Here is a 22,299-nt window from a genome sequence, read left to right as displayed (position 1 = left end):
ATACATATTTTTACATGAAAGTAATTTCAGATTCTCCAGGAAGCAGTCCAAAGATAGCAAGTTTTATTACTTTATTGTAACCAATTTATAGTAACAAAAACAATAATGGTTAATGATTGTATAAATAACAGTATACCAAGTGGTGTTTTGTAAAAGTATAGATTTGGAAGGATTTGACAAGTTAGAAATGTTTTTACTTTGGAAAGTGTGTAGAACCTTTTATCGTTGACCTAACCAAACCATCTTACATAGATTTATTCATATTACAATTTTTACGAGGATAACAGAACACTAACAGTAGAAATATGTTACTTCTTTATGAAAGTGCTTACAGTTAATGTATTCCTCTAGGAGTCGTGGAGTTTCCTCCGCCTGGCATTGCGGAAGTGGGTTGTTCACGATCTCCCCAGCAACACAGAGGTTGGGCTAGTCTCAGCGAATGAGAGCAATGCTCAGCGTCTGCGGGGTCTGAGTCCTCTGCAGAGTCCTGGGGCTCGAGATCTCGTTGCCTCCAACATCCCCTACACTCCTGGTGACACGCGAGCCCCTGCCTGTCTCAGCTGTGGAATCAAGGAAGCTGTACAGGTCAGTAGCAATGACTGGTCCTGTAGATTGTTGATAGTGTGGGTAGCAGACACACAATCAACAAATTAAATAATTCATAGTAATTTTGTTAAAATAATCTGAAAAGCCTCTCACTGAGATAATTTTAAAGCAGTCCATAATAACAGAAGATTTGTCACAATTATGAAATTGTTACAGATATTTACCACTGTTTACATAACTAAACATAACATTTCAAAATCCATTTTTGATCCCTTCCTAACCAAAAAATCAATTTTTTTTATTTATTGTCGCAGAAATGAACGGTACTGTTTGGAATTAAAGATTTACAACAAACTTCTAAAGCATACAACAATTTTAGATTTTCATCTATGTTACTGTCAGTTTTTACGTTTTTTTTATTTGTAAATGTGTAAGTATTGATACTTTTGAAGTTTTAAAACCGAATAATAAGAATACAGAGGATCCAAGTGATAATTTATTACCGTATATATTTTCTCTTTTCAATTTTTACTTTTAAATATTTCATTCTATACTTTTTATCTCAAAATACTAAGCCAAAAGCTGATTTTCAAATCAATATAATTTGTTGGGAAATTCTCAGAATTGTCATGTTTAAATACCTTAAATTTTCTTTGTAAATCTTACCTAACAACCTCCTTGTTGTAGATGCTCCAAGACAGAGAAAAGATGGGTGGCCCAGCCGCTTCAATCATTGTGGTAATTGCCCCTGGAACATCGGAACATGCTCCAGAGCTCGATATGGTGATTGAAGAGGTCAGTGATGCCAATATGAAACTGGCCACAATCACATATCCCGCACAGCTGCGGGCTAGACCCCTGGATTGGCTGGCCAACGCTACAGGTGGAGCAGCGTACACTGTCAACGAGTCTCGATACAACATGGCTACCTCATTCCTCTCTACATATTTCAAGTTAACCAATGTCATGTGGAACATGATGGAGACCTACTATCAGGGGGATGTTGCCGATCTCCCTATTGAGGTACGTTCTTAAAGATCTTTTAAAAGGTTTCTCAACCGTTTGATGTATGTGTTAATAGTTAGTACCTAATTTGTTTTCAAATCATAAGGACTATCAACGCATAAATAGTTACAATAGCACAGTTCATGATAGAACTTATGATTCATATGAAGGAAATGTAATATAATAAAGTTCTATTTTAACATTGTTTGGTATAAATTTTACTGAAAAGAGCAAAGCAAATCCACCTTGTTTCACAAATTCTTATTGAGACAAGTTGTACTACACCATTACAAACTTAAACCTCATTAGGTATTTTGTTTGCAAACGTTTGCTCCTTTCAGCTCGCGTATCAATCTCTTTTCAGTAAAGGGTCTCCTGTCTTTCCTTTGACATTCCTTTGATCGCTATGTTCATATTAAATCTCAAGAAAGGCTTCTTTGAACTTGAAGAATAAGACTGAGTGTTGACTTTGTACTTTTAATGGATTTTCATATAATCTTTATAATGTGTTTTATAACATAACATTTGAACCATTTCAAAATTGCTAACCCGCCACACACATCCATACAATTCTTTGATGGGAATTATACTTTTGTTATGTATTTTATCTGTGATTTAAATTTGATCTTTTTGTTTTAATCTAATTCATTGTCAGCATGTAGGAAACTAATATAATAATGGATTATTTTGCAGATCCACAGAAGGGAGTTGCTGGATGACGGCCGGAACAGTGTCACTGGCAGTTTTGTCCTGGAGGAGTGGTTGGGTGAGCCAGCCAAGTTCTTCATCTTCACCCACAACACTGAGAACCCTTTGATTCGTGGAGTATCACTTGTCAGTCCCTCACACCGAGTATTCTCTACTCGCTCTGACTCGCTAATGTCGCTCAAACTGCTCTCGCTGCCTGCCAATATAAACGAGGTGAGAAGCCAGACACAAATTGTGGCTTGGTCTTTACACTTTGTCACCAGTGACATTTTACCAAATTCCTTAAATTAAAAACAGGTTTTACGTCTTTAAATGTCTTCCATCATACAGTTATGCTTTGAAGTGTTTCTAAGCTTTTTGGTACGCTGAAGTAATAACTGCACACTGCTCTTTACTACAGGCCAATTATAAATTTCTAACACTGAGTTTATTTTTTTTATTCAGCTTTATATAAAAGAATTAATTAAAGATGAGTGACGTCTTAGGTGACATTTTCCTTAGTTTGATTTAAAATCAAATACAAATTCTAAAATGGAAGTACTGAACCATACAGTCTGACAGTAAATGATGGAGAAGATGTGTTACTCAAGGCATTAAACACGTTAATATTACATTTGGTTCACCTTACAAAGGAGTTCTGTTAAGCCAACATGATGATTGCAGACTGGCACCTGGACTTACAACATCGAGCGATTCTCTGGCAGCCCACAGCCCCACTATGTGCAGGTGATGGCCACCCCCTGGACCCGAACTGCTCCTATAGTACGTGCCCGCCTCTGGACGAGCGAAACCAACAACCCCTTCATCTTGTACACTGAGGTATGTCCTTCATTCACGTCTTATAACATCAGTGAGTACAAGTAGTAAATATCAAGCTTTGGAGGAAGGAATTGTGTCTTGGATGAAGATGAGATAACTTCCTATAATAGTCCATTAATTTCCTTATTACATTTGTGTTTCTGGTCAATCCTGAAACAGGTATTGTGAGCTTAGCTTGTTCGTTCAAAAGAGCACACAATTTCAGTACAACTCAATTTTATTTTTGCTGTTTATGTTGTGACTTTTTATTGTATGTGACAATCACTACAAAATTATTTTATTCCTGGTATGTTTAACAATGTGCAGTAAATATCTTTCATGACCTATTAACACATTGACTGCAGTAAATGTCTTACTGGCTATTGAGATAACTCAAAATCACTCAGTCTGAAGCTGCAGTGAATATGTTATTTTAAAATGTAGTACATGTGTTTATTGGTTTAATACAAAGTCTAATTTTATTATCTTTTACTTTTATTTTATTCTTAAGTTTTATTATTAAACTCCATTCAATTGAACAATACATAGCTCTGTTGCAATGTATGACCGATCAATCAATGCATGACAAATATTTTCAAATCTCCTATTTAATTTTAATCCGGATGAGATGAGCCGACAACTTAAAATATGAGACCATGAAAGAAACCATAAACTATAGTTTATACAAACCTAGATTCAGTAAATATTTACTCACAAAAAGTGACTTGTAATTTCATATTACTGAAATGTAGTTGTTAACAGCGGATTTGTAAAAACATAGACCGTACAAACACACTAAAATTGGTACAAGCAAATAGATCTATTCTAAAGCCCAGAAGATAATTAACCATTTAAATGTGTGTTCTATACACACTGTTGAAATATATCTTCAATTCATTATATTTTTCAACTCCTTTTAAATTTAAGGGTTTAACTAAAATTAATAAAAAAACTGGCTATTAAAATTCATCTTTTTTTAAAACTACTTTTCTGTATTATTGTATAAAATATTTTACTTTAAAACTAAAATTTGTGAAACACCATTGTTATGATGTTCAGGTGAAACGTGGAGACTGGCCCGTGTTGGGAGCTCGTGTGGAAGTTACTGTCACCCGACCGGAGACTAATGGATCTGGCATCCACAGGGAGAAGTTTGAGCTGCTCGATACTGGCAGTGGAGGTGAGATGCCAAACTTGGCAACTATTCCATCAGCTTAATCTGGCTGTTTGTAATATCTTGAGTAGACTATTAGCAGCATTTTAGTGTCAATAGGCAGTGTTAAAAACAATGTTTCTATGTAGTTTTTTGTTCCAAGAAGTTATAAATTGCACTTAGTTCTATAAGGTACAGAATGACAGGATATTCTGAATTATAGCTTTCAATGACACTCAGCCAAAAAAGGCCAGAACTCATTCTTGTTCTTGTAGAAGTGAAGTTTAATGCAAAATTTAAAGGCAACATATAAAATCCTTGTTGAGACATCTTGCCATGTGATGTATGCCCTTTTTTTGTTTATTAAATTAGGTTTCATATCAGTGTTCAAATAATAGAAGTTCTGGTGAGTTAGAGAGGATACTACAACGCACGAGTGTGCTGAAATCAAATCATGTCACCGAGTTTTAACATTGATTTTCCACAATCATTCTGTTTACTCTATAAATGTCACATGTTGAAATCTCAAATTATTGGATTCAGTTTGTTTATTATTCTCTTAGAACAAGCTTAGAAATCATACCTAGTCCTATTAGGACCTTTGCGCTGCTTCCGGAGTGACAGGATATTCTGGATGAGTAAGGTTGGGATTATTTTGAATTCACAACAAATTTGCCTTGTTTCAGATCCAGACCTGATGAAGGGTGACGGTATATATTCCCGATACTTCAGCCCTAGTGTAGGAGGTCCTGGAGTTTACACCTTTGAAGTTTCAGTCACAGATAATGGCAACACTGCTTACTCCTGGCAACACGAGATGAGACAACCTGGCCGCAACCTTGAACTTTGTAAGTAGTTATTTATTCCAAATGTCATCAGTAACTTTATTTTATTTTATCTCTGCAACTACTTACAATTTATTTTAGCGACGTTTTGATAATAATTAATTTTAGAAGTTACACTTGCAAGAATATATTTTTTACATATTTTAACAATACAATTATTTTTTTCAGCACCAAACTGCTGCGGAAGCTTCATGCCCACTCCGTCAGTAGAACCTCTGTCACCATTCCAGCGAGTTCTGCCACCGATCACTGTGTCTTTCAACAAGGATGTGGTGATGAATCCAGCAGTAGTTGGGCGAGTCGGGGATCTTAAGGCAGAAATTCTCCCGGCTGAGTTAAAGGCAAGACTCAGCTGGACAGCCCCGGACATGGGAGGCACCTCGGTCACGAGATACGAGGTTAAATATGCCCTGACTATTGGAGAGATCCTGGACAGCTTTGACAGCGCCACAGCCTGGACACACGCAACACCCTTTCCACTAGCTCCCGGCTCCGAGACCTCCTTCACCATCGATCTGACCAGGAATCCATCTCTGCTTGACCAAACTCTTTTTGTCGCTGTCAGAGGATTCAAGGATCAATCACCAGATGCTATTCCCGGTCCTGTATCAAACTGGGTGAGAGTGTTAGTTCCATCCCCTCCCCCACCTCCTCCACCAGCACCCACCTACCCCTCCTCGCCGACTGAAGACATATGGCCCCAGCCTGATGAGAGTGTCATCCCACGAATTGCCGACAGGTTGGACTTCAATCTCGAATTGATATTACCGGTGATCATCGGTGTCATTGTTCTCGCCCTCTGTCTCACAATCTATTGTTACTTGTGCATCATCAGGCGAAAAAAGCCTGAGAAGTCATCTCAGAGTAATTCTCAACACCCAGAAAAACCTTTAAACGTTTCAATTGTCCCGACAACTCCCACGAGCAATGCCAACATCTCTATCTCAACACCCATCATGAACTCCCCCACCCGGTCAGAACCAGATGCAAGAACCATGTCCCCACAGTTTGAGCCCTGCCTGATCGATCCTGATGATCCTAAGAAACGTTACAGCATGGCCCAGTATAACGATACCCACATGATGACCAGGGAAGGTGTTGTGCCCAACTCAAATGGCCACTTGAGTGTCATCAGTGCCAATCATGCCAACCACCACCAAAATGGGACACTGGTACGAGGGCGAACGCTCAGCCCTTACCAGTCATGGACCGCCTCGCAGCTGCTACACGAGCACGAGAGGAGGCACAGCCCCTATGGTCAAGTGGGAGAGGAGTACTTACAGCAGGAGCAGCAGTATGCACCCCCTGTGCCCCCTCTCCCTGCCTACAACCAGCAGGACATCTATGGCAACCATCAGCAGCAGACTGTGCCTCCTCCTGGGCAGTTCATCAACGGTTACCACAGAAATGGCAACCTTATGCTGTTCAACCCTAGTCTACAAGGGTCTCTCAGTTCTGTCAGCAGTGGTGATCGGAAGAAACGAAATGTCACTATGGTTTAGACTGAGGGCAGCTCAAATTCTCTTAGATGCCCTGTGCTAGACTTTTCCCAGGAAACCAATTATTGGTAGTTAAGTCTTTGTATGTTTTTACTTTTGTATATAATTGTATATACGTCGTTCAATGGTTGCTTTCCAGGGAAAAGTCTTTTTAACACTGCTTCAATTCTCCATTACATTGCAATCATAAACATTTTTAACTTGTATGTTTGTGGATTTCATTTTTTAATCATAACCATCTTATAGTGTCAAATCTAATTATGTATTAAATGTTTTGTGGATAACTTTAAGAATGTTCGTAATATGCATTCTTTTGTCATTGCTATATTTTATTTGTTATTTTACATATTAAAATGTTAAAAATATATTTAAACAACTGTGTAAATTAATATTCTGATGTAAAACATAAATATTTTTAGTTTAAAATAATATTTTGTTTCAGGTGTAATTGAAGCATTGTTTTCTTGCTAACTAACACAAGCATATAAGAGTTTTGTTTTACACGCAAAGACTGATTATATTTATTGTACGATACTAGGGGCAGGTTGCTCATCTTTCCTTACATGGGCATTCAAAGAGTACATTTCCCTTATTTGCAAGAAATATGGTGCATATAATTCAAGTTATCTAGTCAAAGAAGTATGAAAACTTATATAATACTGATATGAATCTACAATTCTTAATACAAATTACATAATATGTAATATGCTACGTGTTTCTACGTTTGAATGTAGTAGAACAAAAAACTGTCTAAAAATTATAATTATTTTTAATTACATTTACTTAAGCTTATATAATTTATGACATAAAAACTACTTACAAAATGTGTTACTCTTTATAACTGAAACTCAAATTCTGTTTTAATTTTTCTTTAACATTCCATCTAATATTGCCAATAACTGTATTGGCGGCAGTGAAGTAAATTTGCATTATAATTATAAAAATTTCAAAGGAAATAAAGCGTATTTCCATAATAATACATAATTATTTTATTATATCTGACATTGATCTGTTTATTTTCTCTTAGTTATACAAATATTTTATCAACAAGCTCATAGAAAATTGTTGAGTAAGGACTGGATGTATACTTTGTTAACGAATACGAAAAATCAGTTGTATATCATTGTAAATAATGTTATCTTAAGAAATCATTGATCTCTTTGTTAAATTTATTCTGTAAGTTAGTTCGTCCAATCCACATTGCAGTTTGCATACTGTTTTCATTACCGACAACGTACTTTACGTGTTACTTGATACTTGTGGTATAACTCTCGATGTCTCATAGTTCCACACAACCGATGTTGTAGCAATATACCGACGATGTTAAGTTAGACAATCGACAGTGCTGTGTCTTTGTTTTGCCATGTTTCATCAAATGGTTTTACATTTGGTCATCGTTTCAATGTAATTAGTTATTGTATATACTATATGTACTGTATGTATTATGTGAATAAATGTAAATATATTTTAAATATCTCGAAATATATGTGTTTTATTGATAACTGCCACATTATGACACATTTTTAGTTTAAATTGTACATGATTCAGATTTTTGATCCAAGTTCAAAATCTTTAGTAAACATTCTAACCTGCTCAGGATGTTAATTGTGTTATATGTCCTGATCAAAAGCAGATATAGGACATGGTTTAATTAGTTTTGAGAAGATGAAGTAAACAAGTAAGAATTTGAAGACTCTTGGAGCAATTGGAAAAAATTGTTTTAAATAGTAGTAAATGTAAATAAACCAATACTTTTCCAATATACTTTATTTTTTGGACGAGGACTTTCGGAACCAAAATTTTCATTATCAGGCGACTCAACAAATAAATATTTACATTTTTGTTTATTGTATAATTTAAAACTGATTTTACCTATAAACCCTCTAGTGCTTTCATCAACACTCACTTTGTTCCCAGGGAAATAGTAGTCTCTGAATTTTCTGTCCAGAGAACAGAACGTCATTTCGTTCGTTCCTGAACAAAACAGAGTTTCTAAGTTTGGCCCAGTGGAAGGTGGCAGACTTGCAGATTCCAAAAGATTTGTAAAAATCTTTCTTTTGAAAACACATATTTAAAGAACGATTGATATAATCAACCATCATTGACAAAGGGTGAAGTGGATTAAAAGAATTAAACATTTGGAGCAACTACTAATATGTAGCATTATATGGAAGGTAAGTGAGTAACAACTGATACCACTAGATAGTTAAAGCTTCAGGTCGACTGAACAGATATAGTTGTTATTGTTACTCTCATATTATTTACTACACCCTAGTAATTACTCTACTTAGGTGCACAGCCAACACTGTCAGCTTCTTATCAGATTATATAAGCATGTGTTTCTCACTAGTAGATAACCATTCATCCATCCCTTCCATCTATTTTGACGTTTTACCATTGATACAATTTGAAGACATGCTGTGTGAGTATAGTCATTAATTGTTGTGTAAAATTAAATTGTAGTTAAAAATAAAAAAGTAGAATGTTATAGTTTTATAAATCGTTTTTCATGTTTAATTGCACACAGCAAATCATAAATATTTAATTAACATGTTATATAAACAATGTTTAATTCTGCAAGTATAAACCTATAACATTTTAAAGCAGAATTTGATTATTACATTTTAATTTCTAGAACTCTACAAAAAACTAATTATTTCTTTTTTTAACTCTAAATGACTGTACAAAAGAGAGACATAAAATAACATTTTTCTCTTGAAGTACATATGTCAAATTTGGCTTTTACTTAGAAACCACTTATATAATATGTAACTAGAATCGTATTTACTTTACTTTAAATAACATACAAGATGTACAAAATTAGACAGTTAATCTTCATTCCATGCTTTGTTTAACAATTTTTATTTTTTATGTCATCTGAGTTATAGCCCTTAAAACATAAATATTGTATCAATCCAAACAGTCACAATATTTAAACTTTTGATGGAATGATTAAGAAATATAGTAAAAACTCAGTGATGATGAAAAACAGGCTTAATTCTATCTACTAAATCTATCAAAAAGGAAGTAACAATTACAAGTATATACTCTAATAAGTGAACAATATATCCTTATTATAGTAAACTGAAATCGTGTTTTTCAGGATAAAATATGTTCAATGATAGGATGGGTTGAATTGGAAATATCCCTTCATTTCAGTCAGAGGAATAGGGAAATTTCATGTGGGGCTGTCATTTAGAAATATCAAATTGAATATGCATAATTAATTTGGAAGTAAATTTGTTGCTAAAATTATTGCTATTTAAAATTTAGAAACTGCTCCATCTTGCTATCTTGCAAAGTTTTATAACATTTACAAGGTAGGAGTACACCAAACCACTAATAAATCTAAACAGTCTTCACTGAGTTTAGATGCTAACTTTCATATCTATACCTCATTTAATTTTTGTAAGGTCCTGAAGATAGATAGAAAAACAATCAATTATAAAGAATCTTTTACATCCTCTACAGCAGGGAAAAGAGAAACTGTGTCAGTCTTCTGAATTATAGCTTTCAATGGTACTCAGCCAAAGAAGGCCAGAACTTATAGAAATCATTCTTGTCTATGATAGAAATGAAGTTTCATGCAAAATTTAAAGTCAACAGATGAAATATTTCTTGAGATATCTTTCCACATGATGTATTCTCATTTATGTTCATTAAAGTAGGTTTCATAGCAGTGTTCAAAAAATAAAAGTTCCGGTGAGCTAGGGAGGGTACTACAACACATGAGTGTGCAGAAATCAAATCATGTCACAGAGTTTTTTATTCTTTTATACAATTATTCTTGAATGTCACATGTTGAAAACTCAAACTATTGGATTCAGTTTGTTTATTGTTCTATTACGACAAGAAGCTTAAAAATTGTACCTAGTCCTAAAAGGACCTTTGAGCTGCTTCCGGAGTGACAGGATATTCTGGATGAGTAAGGTTGGGGGCAGGGGCCATCTCCTGTCAGGATCCATGAGGAAGAATTTAGGATACTAATCTCAAGTCATGTCCCCTCAGAAGAAGGGGAAGCCAGCTCTAAACCAGCCTCTCCAGTTGAAACAGGCTGGGAGTGGCACACCCTTGTCTACGCTAGCAAGAACCTTTGGCGGCTAGAGAACGAACCTTACCAACTCCAACAGTCATCTCCTGCACTAGACTAGACCTATCAAACTGCCCTTCCCCCCAAGATTCTCAACATTTGCGGTTAGTGATGTGCCGCTCCTGGAAATCCACAAGGCTGCCTAGATTTAAATGATACATCGGTTTTTGCTGTGCCCAGTGTGGGTTCAACTGGAAGGTATAAACCAGCCAGAAGTAATCGCTGCTGGGTCCAAAGTTTGTTTACAAACTTATTTATTCTACTATTTTCCCATTGCCATCATAGTTACCCACAAGAACAAATGTAAAAAAAACCACCCAATGTAAAAATATTCACCAATGCTCAACCATAATTGAACTAAGTGTTGCTAAAATAAAGAAGATTTATGCAAAATTTCAACTCTGTAAGTCAAAGATCAATATTCATACATCAATAGTGTCAGAAAAAATATCTCACAGAAAATAGAGGTAATTTAAAGCTAAATTGTTACAATTTACAACTGAGAGGTTTGGGCTCATTCACTATTACAGTTACTCAAAAGTCAATATGGCCTTTTTGAAGAGAAACTTTTAAAATTGAATTTAAAATTTGCTATACAGTACATAACATCTATATTAATTTGTTATTAACAATCTAGAGTAATTTTTGAACATGAGTATTAATTTAAGAGTTTGCATTTTCTAAACAAAAAAAAATTAATGTTATCCTTACTTCCACCTTAAAATTGTGTCTGATTGGTAATAATTCACTGAAAGTTGCAATGATCATGTTTAATTTTATTGCTATGTGTTATCATGTACTTCTCAAAAAAAATTTTGGCTTCATCCCTATGATAAGTGATTTAAATCTTGCAAAATTTGAAATGTTATAAATTGTATTAGTTTGTAAATAAGTATTTAAATTTAACATTTGCTATGTACTGGCCGAATTAAAATTTTAGCACAAACACAAATGATTGGTAACTTGAAATTTTTTATTGAATTACTCTAGCTATAAAAATATTGAAATGAATTTTGGAGTCAGTAGTTATGTACAAAGATGGCACCACCTTGATTTTAAAAATATAATGCTTAGTCTCATCTCTTACATTACACATACAATAGATAAATCACTTCACTATTGTATCCTCTATTGTAGCCATAAGCCTGTTGAAGGCAACATAAATCAACTTTTGTTGAAAACATGAAGATCTACCAAAAATTCCAGACATCAGCACAGAACAACAAACAAATTTCTAGACTTAAGAATAGATGCTGATTTTTCCTGAACTGCTTATGTTGAAGTACTAAGTAAGAAATTTAGCTCTGGAGTTGATGTAGTTCATAGAATGAAATGGATGGTGGCAGCATTAGCAGCATTCTATGCTCTGGTACAGTCACACATCAGATATGGTTTAATTCTATGAGGAGAAACTTCTAAGCCCAACTTCTAAAGGATACTTGTCATCCAGAAAAAGACATAAGAACAATTTCTCCTCAATGAAAAGCTGGTAAGGAGGTATATAAAATTCAAAGTTTTAACAGTCCACAGAAGGTTTTTTTGCTTATAATTGGCGAAGATATGCAAACACTTTTTAGAAATTCTGTCATTAGGGTGATTGAAATCTACCTACAAAATTACAAATACGCCAGAAGTGAAAAATAAAGATATTGTATGTAATTTTGACATAACTAATTTTGTGTTTTTAATAATGATCTCCAAGTTGTCTCTTGAGCTTTAGTATAGCTACAAGCTGTACATATATGTAGTTAGTATATGTAGGTGTACATATTATTGTTATAACATCACCACCAGTGGAGTCCAGCATGTTAAATCTATTTTTTGGGCTTGTATCGTAACTAACACCAGTCTTCTGGGATCACATCGCATTCAAACATTAAATTTAGGCAACACTTATTGTTGGCAAACTTGGTTTAATATATGTTAACTGAAGATGGCTCTCCACAGTAAGAGCAAAATATTTCAAGAATTTAACTGTTTTCAATCCACTCAAAAACTAGTGCAACTAATGATATGTTTTCTTCCTCTTTTTATATCATATTGTGTTTTAATGCAATGCTCATTCACTTTGCTCTGCCAGAAAGATACGAGCACAAATTCCTATCCTTTTATCTTTTAGTAGCACACGTTCAATAGCTAAAATCAAACTCTAGAGTATCTCAATTTGAGGTTGTTTTCCAGTATTACAAATCAAAACTAAAACTTTGATATCGTACTGTAGACAACGTATTGATAGATTGGGTGAAACTTTCACTCGTGAAATACCTCACTCTGAACAATAATTTCAACCAAATAAAACTGTTAAATAATGAAGCCTCTTGCGAACATAATTTATAATACTAATATTGCATTCTACTCATTAAATACACAAATGAAATAAATCAATAGTTTTTGTACATTGCTGCAATGCTGCGGGAGAGGAGAATAAAACATTTGATTGAAAGGAAATATCTGTTACCATTTAACTTAAAAAGAGGAGAGAAATAAATGTAGCGAAGTGAGATATCCAACAAAAAAGACTGTCACTCTACATTTCTGAGGGAATTTGAAATCAATATTTGGAACTCTCCATCAGAAGTGGCAATATTTTATCAGACCGACTGACAGCCGTCAGTCCAGACTGTACATTATGCTGAATATTTAATAAACTGGCCAAGTTATTGTGTGCTGGCTTTTCACAGTTCTGAATACTATTGAAATTTCTATGAAGCTTCCCATTATGAATCTCAAAAAAGCAATAGAATAATTGTAAATGCTGTGTTCCATTAGTTACAATCTCAGGAGATAAATTTATATTTTTATAATGTTTTTCAAGAATTTCGTATTTTTCAACATTAATAGTAAAGAATCTTGCTATAACTAGGAAAAGAATATATGTTGATCACCATTACAATAAAACCACTTCTTCACTCCTTTATATTTTAACTGGCAGTTTTTAACCTTAAATTTGGAACAGTAATGTTTTATCTACCTGTAGATTAATTCAACTGCTGTTAATCTTTCAAAACGCTCCACGTTGGTTTTCAGTAATTTTAAATGTAGGAAAGAGTCAAGAACTAGATTGTATACTAATTTATGTATAATTAATATAATTATGTTATTTTAACAGCCACTAAAATATATCTGTTTGTGGTATATACACGCCCGTACTCAGACCTGTTTTTTCAGACAATTTTACCGGGGCCAGAGCCCTCAGGGGGCTGGGGCTAGGCTTTGCCACACATCTATCTGAAGGGACCCAGGGGGATCACGGACAGTGCTGTGGTGGGGCCCGGCCGAATATATTTTCCGGGGCCCACCAAAGCTGAATACAAAATTTAATGTTCCAGATTGTTGACTCCAAAGTGAGTTGTTGATCCTTGAATCTCAAATGCCTACTTCATTTAAAAAACGACTTGTTTATTATTATATGTTCTTTATTCTCAAAATTATAAAAATTTGAGAAAAAATGTACTTTATATCGAAACACACTGGTTTTGCAGCAACACTATCTTACCAGTTTCTATTCAGTACACACTGGTTAAGCAAACAACCCTATGTTACCACTAACCTCATTACAGAATTTGTAATGCACTGGTTTTCGATGGCTATGCTATCCTACTAGTAATATTACGATTAATATCCACATGCATTTACTCAATTTATTACCAAATTCCTAAGTTGTTCCTTCTTAAGGACTTAATCTTTATTATTAATTATTAATGAATATCAATCATTAAAAGCATAGCCATCTCATTATTCTTGGATTTAAAAAACATACAATGACAAAAATATTTTTACAAATTAAACATAAAAAAATTAAAATAAAAAATGTCAAAGATACTATTATTTTTGTTATATGAAGAAAGCATAAAATTATTTTATAAATCTTAAAATATTGATACGAGTATAAAATTTGAGCTATAATGAAATATATTTTAAAAATAATTTCTAATCAGTACTGACAAATTAAAACACTAAATTCAGTGATTAATTAAACTAATAATTATTTAATTTGTCCAGTAATGAACAAATTTAAATTAATAACACATATAAAAAGTAATATACCTCAGGGAAACAGTACAGAATACAAACAAAATCCATCCACTGATCAGATGATTCATTAAAACACTATTTTCACCTATTATAATGGGTGCTAGGGTTTTAAAAATCGGCAAGAAAATTATACAACTTAGATTGTTTTTAGGTTGTCTAACGTACAAATCTTAAAGCACACTGAACCAGAAACTATGCGAGACTAACAGACTGGTGCAAGGTTAATAAAAACTGGCATAAATTTAAAGTGTGGAATATCAAATAAGTTTCAATTAGTATTTATAAACATAAGGAACTAACCTCTGAATTACCCTATTGCTCAATTTATTACCAAGTACCAAGTTATTTCTTTGTAGGGAGATAATATTAGTTATTATTTGTTAGTATTAACAAGAACAATTAAAACGTATAATTTTTTAATTAAGGGGCTTACTAATCATAAATAAAATTTAGATAACTATATAATGATAGTTCACGGTTGGTTTTATAACCCAATGTGTTTTTAATTATTTTTTTAATGTATAGTATTATTGTTATTGTAATGGTATGTAAAAATAACAAATCTTTTGTATTTTAAAAAAGACTGTAAGGTAGAATTATGAAGTGTTTAAAAGTGCTGAAAGGAACACAATAAATATTTCATAAAGAAAACAGAGCGGCTCTTCACCGTCTAAATAATAAACCAGCGCTTCTCGCTTTGAAACTGCTCAATGGGCCATACATTTTTTATGGTCTTCATATTGTGTTTCGGCACACATATGAATATTTCTGCTGCTCCTACATTACAGGGAAAGATTTGTGGTTTCATTCTGTATTTGTAATCGATTATTTAAGTAAATCTTAAAAATATACCATGGTAGGATTCAAAGTTTTGGAATAATATAATTATCATTTATTTCCTTATTTCTGCAATTAAGATGCTACACTTTAATAAATGAGTATACATTAAGAATATACAGAATAAGTGAGGATCTCCTTATAGTCTTGTAAATATCTAAAGTTCATTTGTCATTAGTTTAATAGCCTGTGACCAGGGAAACTAAAGCACCCACTTAACAGACTATCTAATAGGAGGTGAGAGACAGTTTCAATTATATAAGCACACAACCTAGGTTCCCCCCCTCAAAAAAAAACAAATATCAGTCATCAGCCATCTTAATTTTGGTGGAGGTGGGAGTGAATTAAAAGCTTTTAAAATACAACAAACAAACAAAACTTGTCCAAAAAAATTATTTTTCCTCATATCATGTTTCTTTGGTTTGACATACTTATAACCAATCATAAGACACTTCAATAAAAATAAATCTTAGTGTTGCCAATCATAGAAAGACTAACAATTTTACTAAAAATGGGAATTATCAGTTTCTTTATTTCATCGGCTGATAGTGATGTAACTATAATAATGTACGTGTCCAATAATTGCCTTGAGGTGTTTCAAACTGAAAAAAAATATTTACAAAAATACCGTCATTTGATACTTTTAACCTTTTGATACCCATTTATTGCTACCCTATGACAAAATTTGCAAGGTGATTGATGTTTAGTAATCAACCTGATCATAACATAATTATCTAGTACTGTAGTAACCACGGTCAGCGTTCAGATATGTACACAACTTTATTCTAATCCAGAAATTTTATTTTTCATTTTGAAAACATGTATGTAATACAATTTCATTCAGAACTTAACACTAATGTTTCAGACATTTCTGCTTATAATATAATGTTACAGAACTACTAAAACACAATGACACACACACACACACACACACACACACACACACACCACACACACACACACACACACACATATATATATATATATATATATATATACAATGCACAGTATACATGTATTTTACATTATACATAAATGTACCATTTCCAAATAGTTTTGTAAAATTTGAGTTATCAATATATCTATCGAGGTTAAAATCTCAATGTTTTAGAATTATAATAACTTTACTAATCTTAAAATCAGTTGGGAAAACGCCCAAAGTGTTTGAAGAATTTAAATGTTCTTATTTATTTGTCTTGTCAACATCTCGTTCATTGAATACTCTATCCCAATTCTCATATTGCAATGTTTTGTCAACAGTGTTCTTATTAAAATGTATTAGTTTATTTTTTTTCAGGTTCAGCGCACTTGCTTCCAAGAGGAAGGCTGTTAAATAAAAGGGTAATCTTTTACGTGAAAGATTAACAAAAACGTTGTTTACACCGGCCTCGTCGTCACACCTCAAATTACATCCTGTAATTTAACATCAAAAAAAGTCTAAAACTTTAAAAAAATATCTAATGTGAGATTAGAGTCTTTGATATGATACCATTAAAATCGGCAACAAACAAAATAGGTAAAATTTTCGTCGATTTATATTCTTTTACGTTCAATCATTATTACGATAGTTATTTACCAATCGCTATAACGTGTTTCTGTCACATTTTGTGTATAAAACCCCAAAACCGAAGTACGCAATGAAGTATACTATAGTAGTAGTATAGTATTATATTTCGTTGTAAATAATATTTAACTTGAATAAATTAATATTTTCTATGTCTATATTTCTTCATCGCTAGCGTCTACTTCATCTATAAGCCATACACGCAGTAGACATTAACCACACAGCGGCGCGATAGCAAAATAACACAGAATTACTAATTTCATGTCTTAAAGTTTTAGACACAATAAATAAATCCTCTATAAAAATACATGTCGATTTATATCCCAATATTTGTGATCAGGGATGGCATCATTTGAAATTTCTATCCCAATATTTGTGATCAGGGATGGCATCATTTGAAATTTCAAAACATTTAAATGTAAAATACATGTAATAAAAGTACACTTCCATACATTTTCAAGTAAAAGATAAGAAAACTCGAAGCCGATATTAGAATGTATAAATTCTAGGTAAACGGTGAAGAATGTGTCTTGTAGTTCTTAAAGTATAGCCATTTCCCCAACTGTCTTATTCTCTTAAGTACATCGCCGTTTTCTTAAAATACTTTTGTGTTATTGGATGATTTTGTGTCTCCAAAAGGTTAACTCTACAACTGGCAGTCGCCTGATTATCAGTCGATATTAATGTTTCTGTAGTGGCAGTCGCCTGAAAATCAGTCGATTTGACACGTGCCCGTTTGACATCTGTTATAATCAATACACGAACTAAACTGCAATGATTCATATACCACTGGAATCAGAAATAGTTGCTGATTTGCTCGATGTATTTTGTTTTGTTTTGTATGCCATGATTTAAGTACGACATATTGAAAACGAGAGTTGTTTGTAAACAGTCGGCCATTGTTGTTGTATTGTTACCCGGTCGCGTTACTCTTGTCCATCTAAAACGTAAGTTTATTTCATGAAATAAGTGTTTTTATGTAATAAGTGTGTTTATTTATGCGTATAAATTCTCGTAGATTGTGTTTTATCAGTTTATTTTGTGATGTTATGAAGAAATATATGTAGAAAAAATATATTAGTGAGCTTTTGTATTCTAGGCTATGTGCAGTGTTGTGATAGTTTTAGTTAGCTTTAGGATCATTTTCATATGCGATGATCATGATATAAAGCTTCTTTATTTATTTTTATAGGCTTACTTTTAATGTACTTTATGAATTTTTCGAGTAATAATTAAGGTTTTGATGAATTTTATAACACAGTCGTATCCATAGCAACGAATTTAGCCGTATTGTACTATCTTCAGTTTAGAGTATTTCATAATTTTGTTTTAATAAAAAAAATGTAGTAAACTATACATTTTCTAAAACTATAAAAAATTTTCAACATTTTGGGTATTTTGGAAATATTTTTTTTCACACAATATGTCTTTTATAGGTGCACTCCCACCACTTTTACATACCTTCTTTTTATTTTTTTAAAACAAACTTAGTAAAAAAGTGATAAATTTCTTATATATTGGGGTTTTTATTTTCATAAATAAAAAGTAAATTTTCTTGTGAAAACAATGATATATAACACATATAGGTTTATAATCAAATTATATATTTTTTTAATTAAAAACCGATACTACTGCAAAACACCTCAAAATGGCCTGCCACTTGAGGACATTTCAACTGCCAGCTCGAGGGTTAATATTCGCTTATGTTTTAGCCATTTTTGTAGAGCATAAAATAATAATACTCTGCTCCTATACATAGACTTGATTGGGAGGTACGGCAAATTGTTTGTAATGGTAATCCCCCCCCAGTTAGGAGCCTATAAAGGTATAACTCTGTCAATGACATTTAATGACATAAATTCACTGGCTAGGAAAATATTTTAATTAAGGGGTTAAAATACTGTCTTGTTGAGCCTATTTATTATCATTTTCTTTTTTTGAAAGTTAGTGGAAATGTTCGTCCCACCAGTTCTGCTACATACTAAATTGTGGCTAGTTTTCCAGCATTTTCAAGGATACTCGTCCAGTCATTTATGGTAGTGTTATAACATTTTTAAATGGACCGTAAACTCCTATATCTAAGCCTAAGAACTAAGGCTACAAGATTTAATGTAATTACAAAAAAAGTATCAAGAATAGTAACAGAACTGCAAAGTAATAACATGCTACTGAATAAGCTGTATTCGAGATTGACGAGGCAAACCAAGCCGGGCTGGACGTAATGTGCATCACATGTCCAAGTCGCGTCAATAGAAATGTGAGAAAGACGGAATTGATTTAAAGGGCTTCGGCCAGGGACAGTATTACTCGTCCATTTATATCCACACTATCTCATTTATAATCCAGTGGTTTTAACCATTTTATAACCGCCTATTCCAGGGAAAAGGGTTCCTGTTACAAAACAGCAAATTACTATGTTTTGTGTAGTTGTGATTTTAAATAAGTGTCTATAAATATTTGTATAAACTTGCAAAAGTAAATTGATGGAGAAGTTACTGGCAAGTAAAACAGGTGTTATAAATACAATAGAAATATACAAGTAAAAGAGTAATAATGTATTTGAATCCATGAATCCATGTACCAAAGTAACGGTATAATTAATCAAACATCAAAATATCAAATTTATTTAATAACATTACTACATACCAAGGATACGTGCAAGTTATATATTATAAATTCCTGTAATATATAACTTTCTCAATACTGTATTGATTACGAGAGCTAAACTAATTCATTTTAAACGCCTTTGAAACGGAAGCTTACGAGTTGTTGAGAGCAGCTTCACTGGATCCGTCTGCAGTATTTGTGGACGAACATGTAAACAAATTACTGTCTACTGTCACAACCTGGAAAGAAGTTTTCATATCTAGCAATGGATGACATGAAAGATAAAAGTATTCACCTGTCAGTTGAAAAACTATCAGAAGAAATACAGAACATGAAAATATACAAAGATTTTTATACTGATCTACAAGTAAGTGTATTGTTACTATAGCAACCAACTCGATGTTGGCAAAAATTTAAACTTGAGATTGCAGGCTATCACTTTATCATGTTGTTCAGCAACCTAGTGTTTTATTAACATTTTTAGTTACATTACAAAGTATCAATCTGAACTACGGATTGTATTGTGACTATCATTGTTAAGTCTGAGATTATTTTTTACTTTTACATGGCCTATAGGCCTACAGTTATTATGAAAAATGTACAGAATATTATTTGTACTACGGTATATCAAACTCGTGAAAATTGTAGCCTAGTACTTTTTACAAACAAATGAACCATTAAACATTCTTTGCTAACCAAATATTTCAAAGCATTGAAATAGACCACTGACAAACAAACAGTCTGGTACCTCAGACAGACCATTTTGCTTTATTTTAAATTTTCAGGCATCCAAATGCTGCTATTCTACATGGGAAATATTCATAATCATTGTTTTATGTAGGCCTATATGTTTGACTTTTTTGTGGTCTTAGCATTATGTATTGTTGGTGGCATTTAAGTCCGTAAAATAAGTTTTATATCTCATACAAATTTTAGTGAAAGACCTTAAAATGAATATTAGCAAACAAACTAAGAATGAAATAAAGTTGACTTAAAAAGGGCTCATAAGTTTTTTCACTACACATTGATATTAAATAAAAAAAATACAATTTATTTAAAATTAAATAGTGTCATGTACTATTATTGTTAGGCCGTTGTTATGCGTAACAATAATTTTAAAAGTTACTTCATAAACACTACCTGAGTTACAGTAATTTATGTGAAATTTCACATACAGTAACAGATTTTATATGTATGTGTGTTTTATTGTATGATTCGACTAGATATATATATATATATATATATATTGAACCGCTTTATAACTGGCTAGCCCAGGGAAATAGGTTCCTGTTACGAAACAGCAAATTACTATGTTTTGTGAAGTTGTGATTTTAAAAAGAAATGTCTCTAACTATTTGTATAATCTTACAAATGTAAATTTATTAAGAAGTTACTGATGACAAGTGAAACAGGCGTTATAAGTACAATGGAAATATGTAAGTAAAGGAGTAATAATTTATATATGTATATTGGAAATTTTAGCTAACTAGGCCTTGCCCTGTCAAAAAAATGGTAGGCGCTAAAAGGAATAGTTTTAGTCTACTGATTTACGAGATGGTTGAAAAAGTATTTAAGAATAATTTACGTTAGAAAAAAATTGTATCATGTATCTTTAAGATTCATACATTTACTTTTATGGTAAAATAAATTAGTAGTTATTTCCCTACATGTAAGTTTTCTCAATAGAGTGGGTTAGGTTTTATTTGACTAGATAAAATTGTAATTTGTTGTCATCTGGGCATATTTGGGTACGGTACGTAACATTTTATCCAGGTATGCTAGGTGAATTTGTGCAAAATAAGCAGGATACAAAATTTACGTTTCTATCTATTAATTAATGTTTCATTATAGTCCAAACTGGCTTATAATATGCCATGGATGTAAATACATATGTAGTCCCAAAACAATAAGATAAAATACCATAACACATAACAAAAACTATAAGTATTTTGATTTGATAATCAAACAGAAGCTATGGTCACATAATAGTATTTGAATATGATATGATCACAAAAGTAGCGAACTGTTCGTCAGGCAATACCATCGCACTAACTATACAGCAAACAGTTTGATGGTCCGACTTCAAACATCTGGAAAGAGTGTTGCTAAAATTGTTGCCTTTTTCTAGGACAGTGTAGCAGTGCTCAAAGACAAAAATTGTGGAACATTCATGTTGAGGAAAAGTATTTTGTGGCTTGAATTAATTTGTATTGCTAAATGGAATTTTTATTCCAACTATCTTTTTTGGTTATCAATCTTTCTTGTTATTTTGTAATCATACTGTCCTCTATCTATCATTATTTATTTGTATTTATTGATTTTATTGTTTATTCTATTATTATAATTTATTCATATAAATTATTCACTATTTAAATATTCATTTGCATTGTTAATTAATGGTTAGGGCTCCTACATACTATCATAATGTATTTTCTATATTTATGTACTTTCTTAATTGCTTTGTTCAAAATTTAAAATTAGAAAAATCTGTTGAATGTAAAATGAAATAAAATGAGTCCAAGGTAAAGTTGAAACCCTTTAAAAGCTAACTGAAATAGATGTAATGGTTTTTAATTATCCCCTAGATAGGCTACCAGTATTCTGTTTTTATC

At 32.6% G+C, this 22,299-nt stretch overlaps 2 protein-coding genes across 6 annotated transcripts in view; both read left to right on the top strand.

Annotated features, from left to right (window-relative positions):
* The window catches only part of LOC124359667 (calcium-activated chloride channel regulator 1-like), a 95,015-nt gene extending 86,981 nt beyond the window's left edge, over positions 1 to 8,034 (top strand). The window contains exons 6-12 of the mRNA XM_046812606.1: positions 352 to 585; positions 1,234 to 1,569; positions 2,245 to 2,472; positions 2,923 to 3,078; positions 4,117 to 4,237; positions 4,897 to 5,058; positions 5,224 to 8,034. Of these exons, the coding sequence (XP_046668562.1) occupies positions 352 to 585; positions 1,234 to 1,569; positions 2,245 to 2,472; positions 2,923 to 3,078; positions 4,117 to 4,237; positions 4,897 to 5,058; positions 5,224 to 6,557 (2,571 nt within the window). The 3' untranslated portion in view covers positions 6,558 to 8,034. The remainder of the gene's footprint in view (positions 1 to 351; positions 586 to 1,233; positions 1,570 to 2,244; positions 2,473 to 2,922; positions 3,079 to 4,116; positions 4,238 to 4,896; positions 5,059 to 5,223) is intronic.
* Positions 8,035 to 18,008: 9,974 nt separating this feature from the next.
* LOC124359666 (TBC1 domain family member 19) overlaps positions 18,009 to 22,299 on the top strand; it is a 29,575-nt gene continuing 25,284 nt past the window's right edge. For 3 of the 5 annotated variants that reach the window (XM_046812605.1, XM_046812602.1, XM_046812600.1), the window contains exon 1: positions 19,861 to 20,054. In XM_046812605.1, the coding sequence (XP_046668561.1) occupies positions 19,953 to 20,054 (102 nt within the window). In that variant the 5' untranslated portion in view covers positions 19,861 to 19,952. Of the gene's footprint in view, positions 18,028 to 19,860; positions 20,055 to 22,299 lie in introns of those variants that run through there. The other 2 variants (XM_046812604.1, XM_046812603.1) reach the window with 2 other exon arrangements.

This window comes from Homalodisca vitripennis, chromosome 4 (assembly GCF_021130785.1).
Source record: "Homalodisca vitripennis isolate AUS2020 chromosome 4, UT_GWSS_2.1, whole genome shotgun sequence".
NCBI classification, from domain to species: domain Eukaryota; kingdom Metazoa; phylum Arthropoda; class Insecta; order Hemiptera; family Cicadellidae; genus Homalodisca; species Homalodisca vitripennis.
This window is presented reverse-complemented; position numbering and strand designations above follow the sequence as displayed.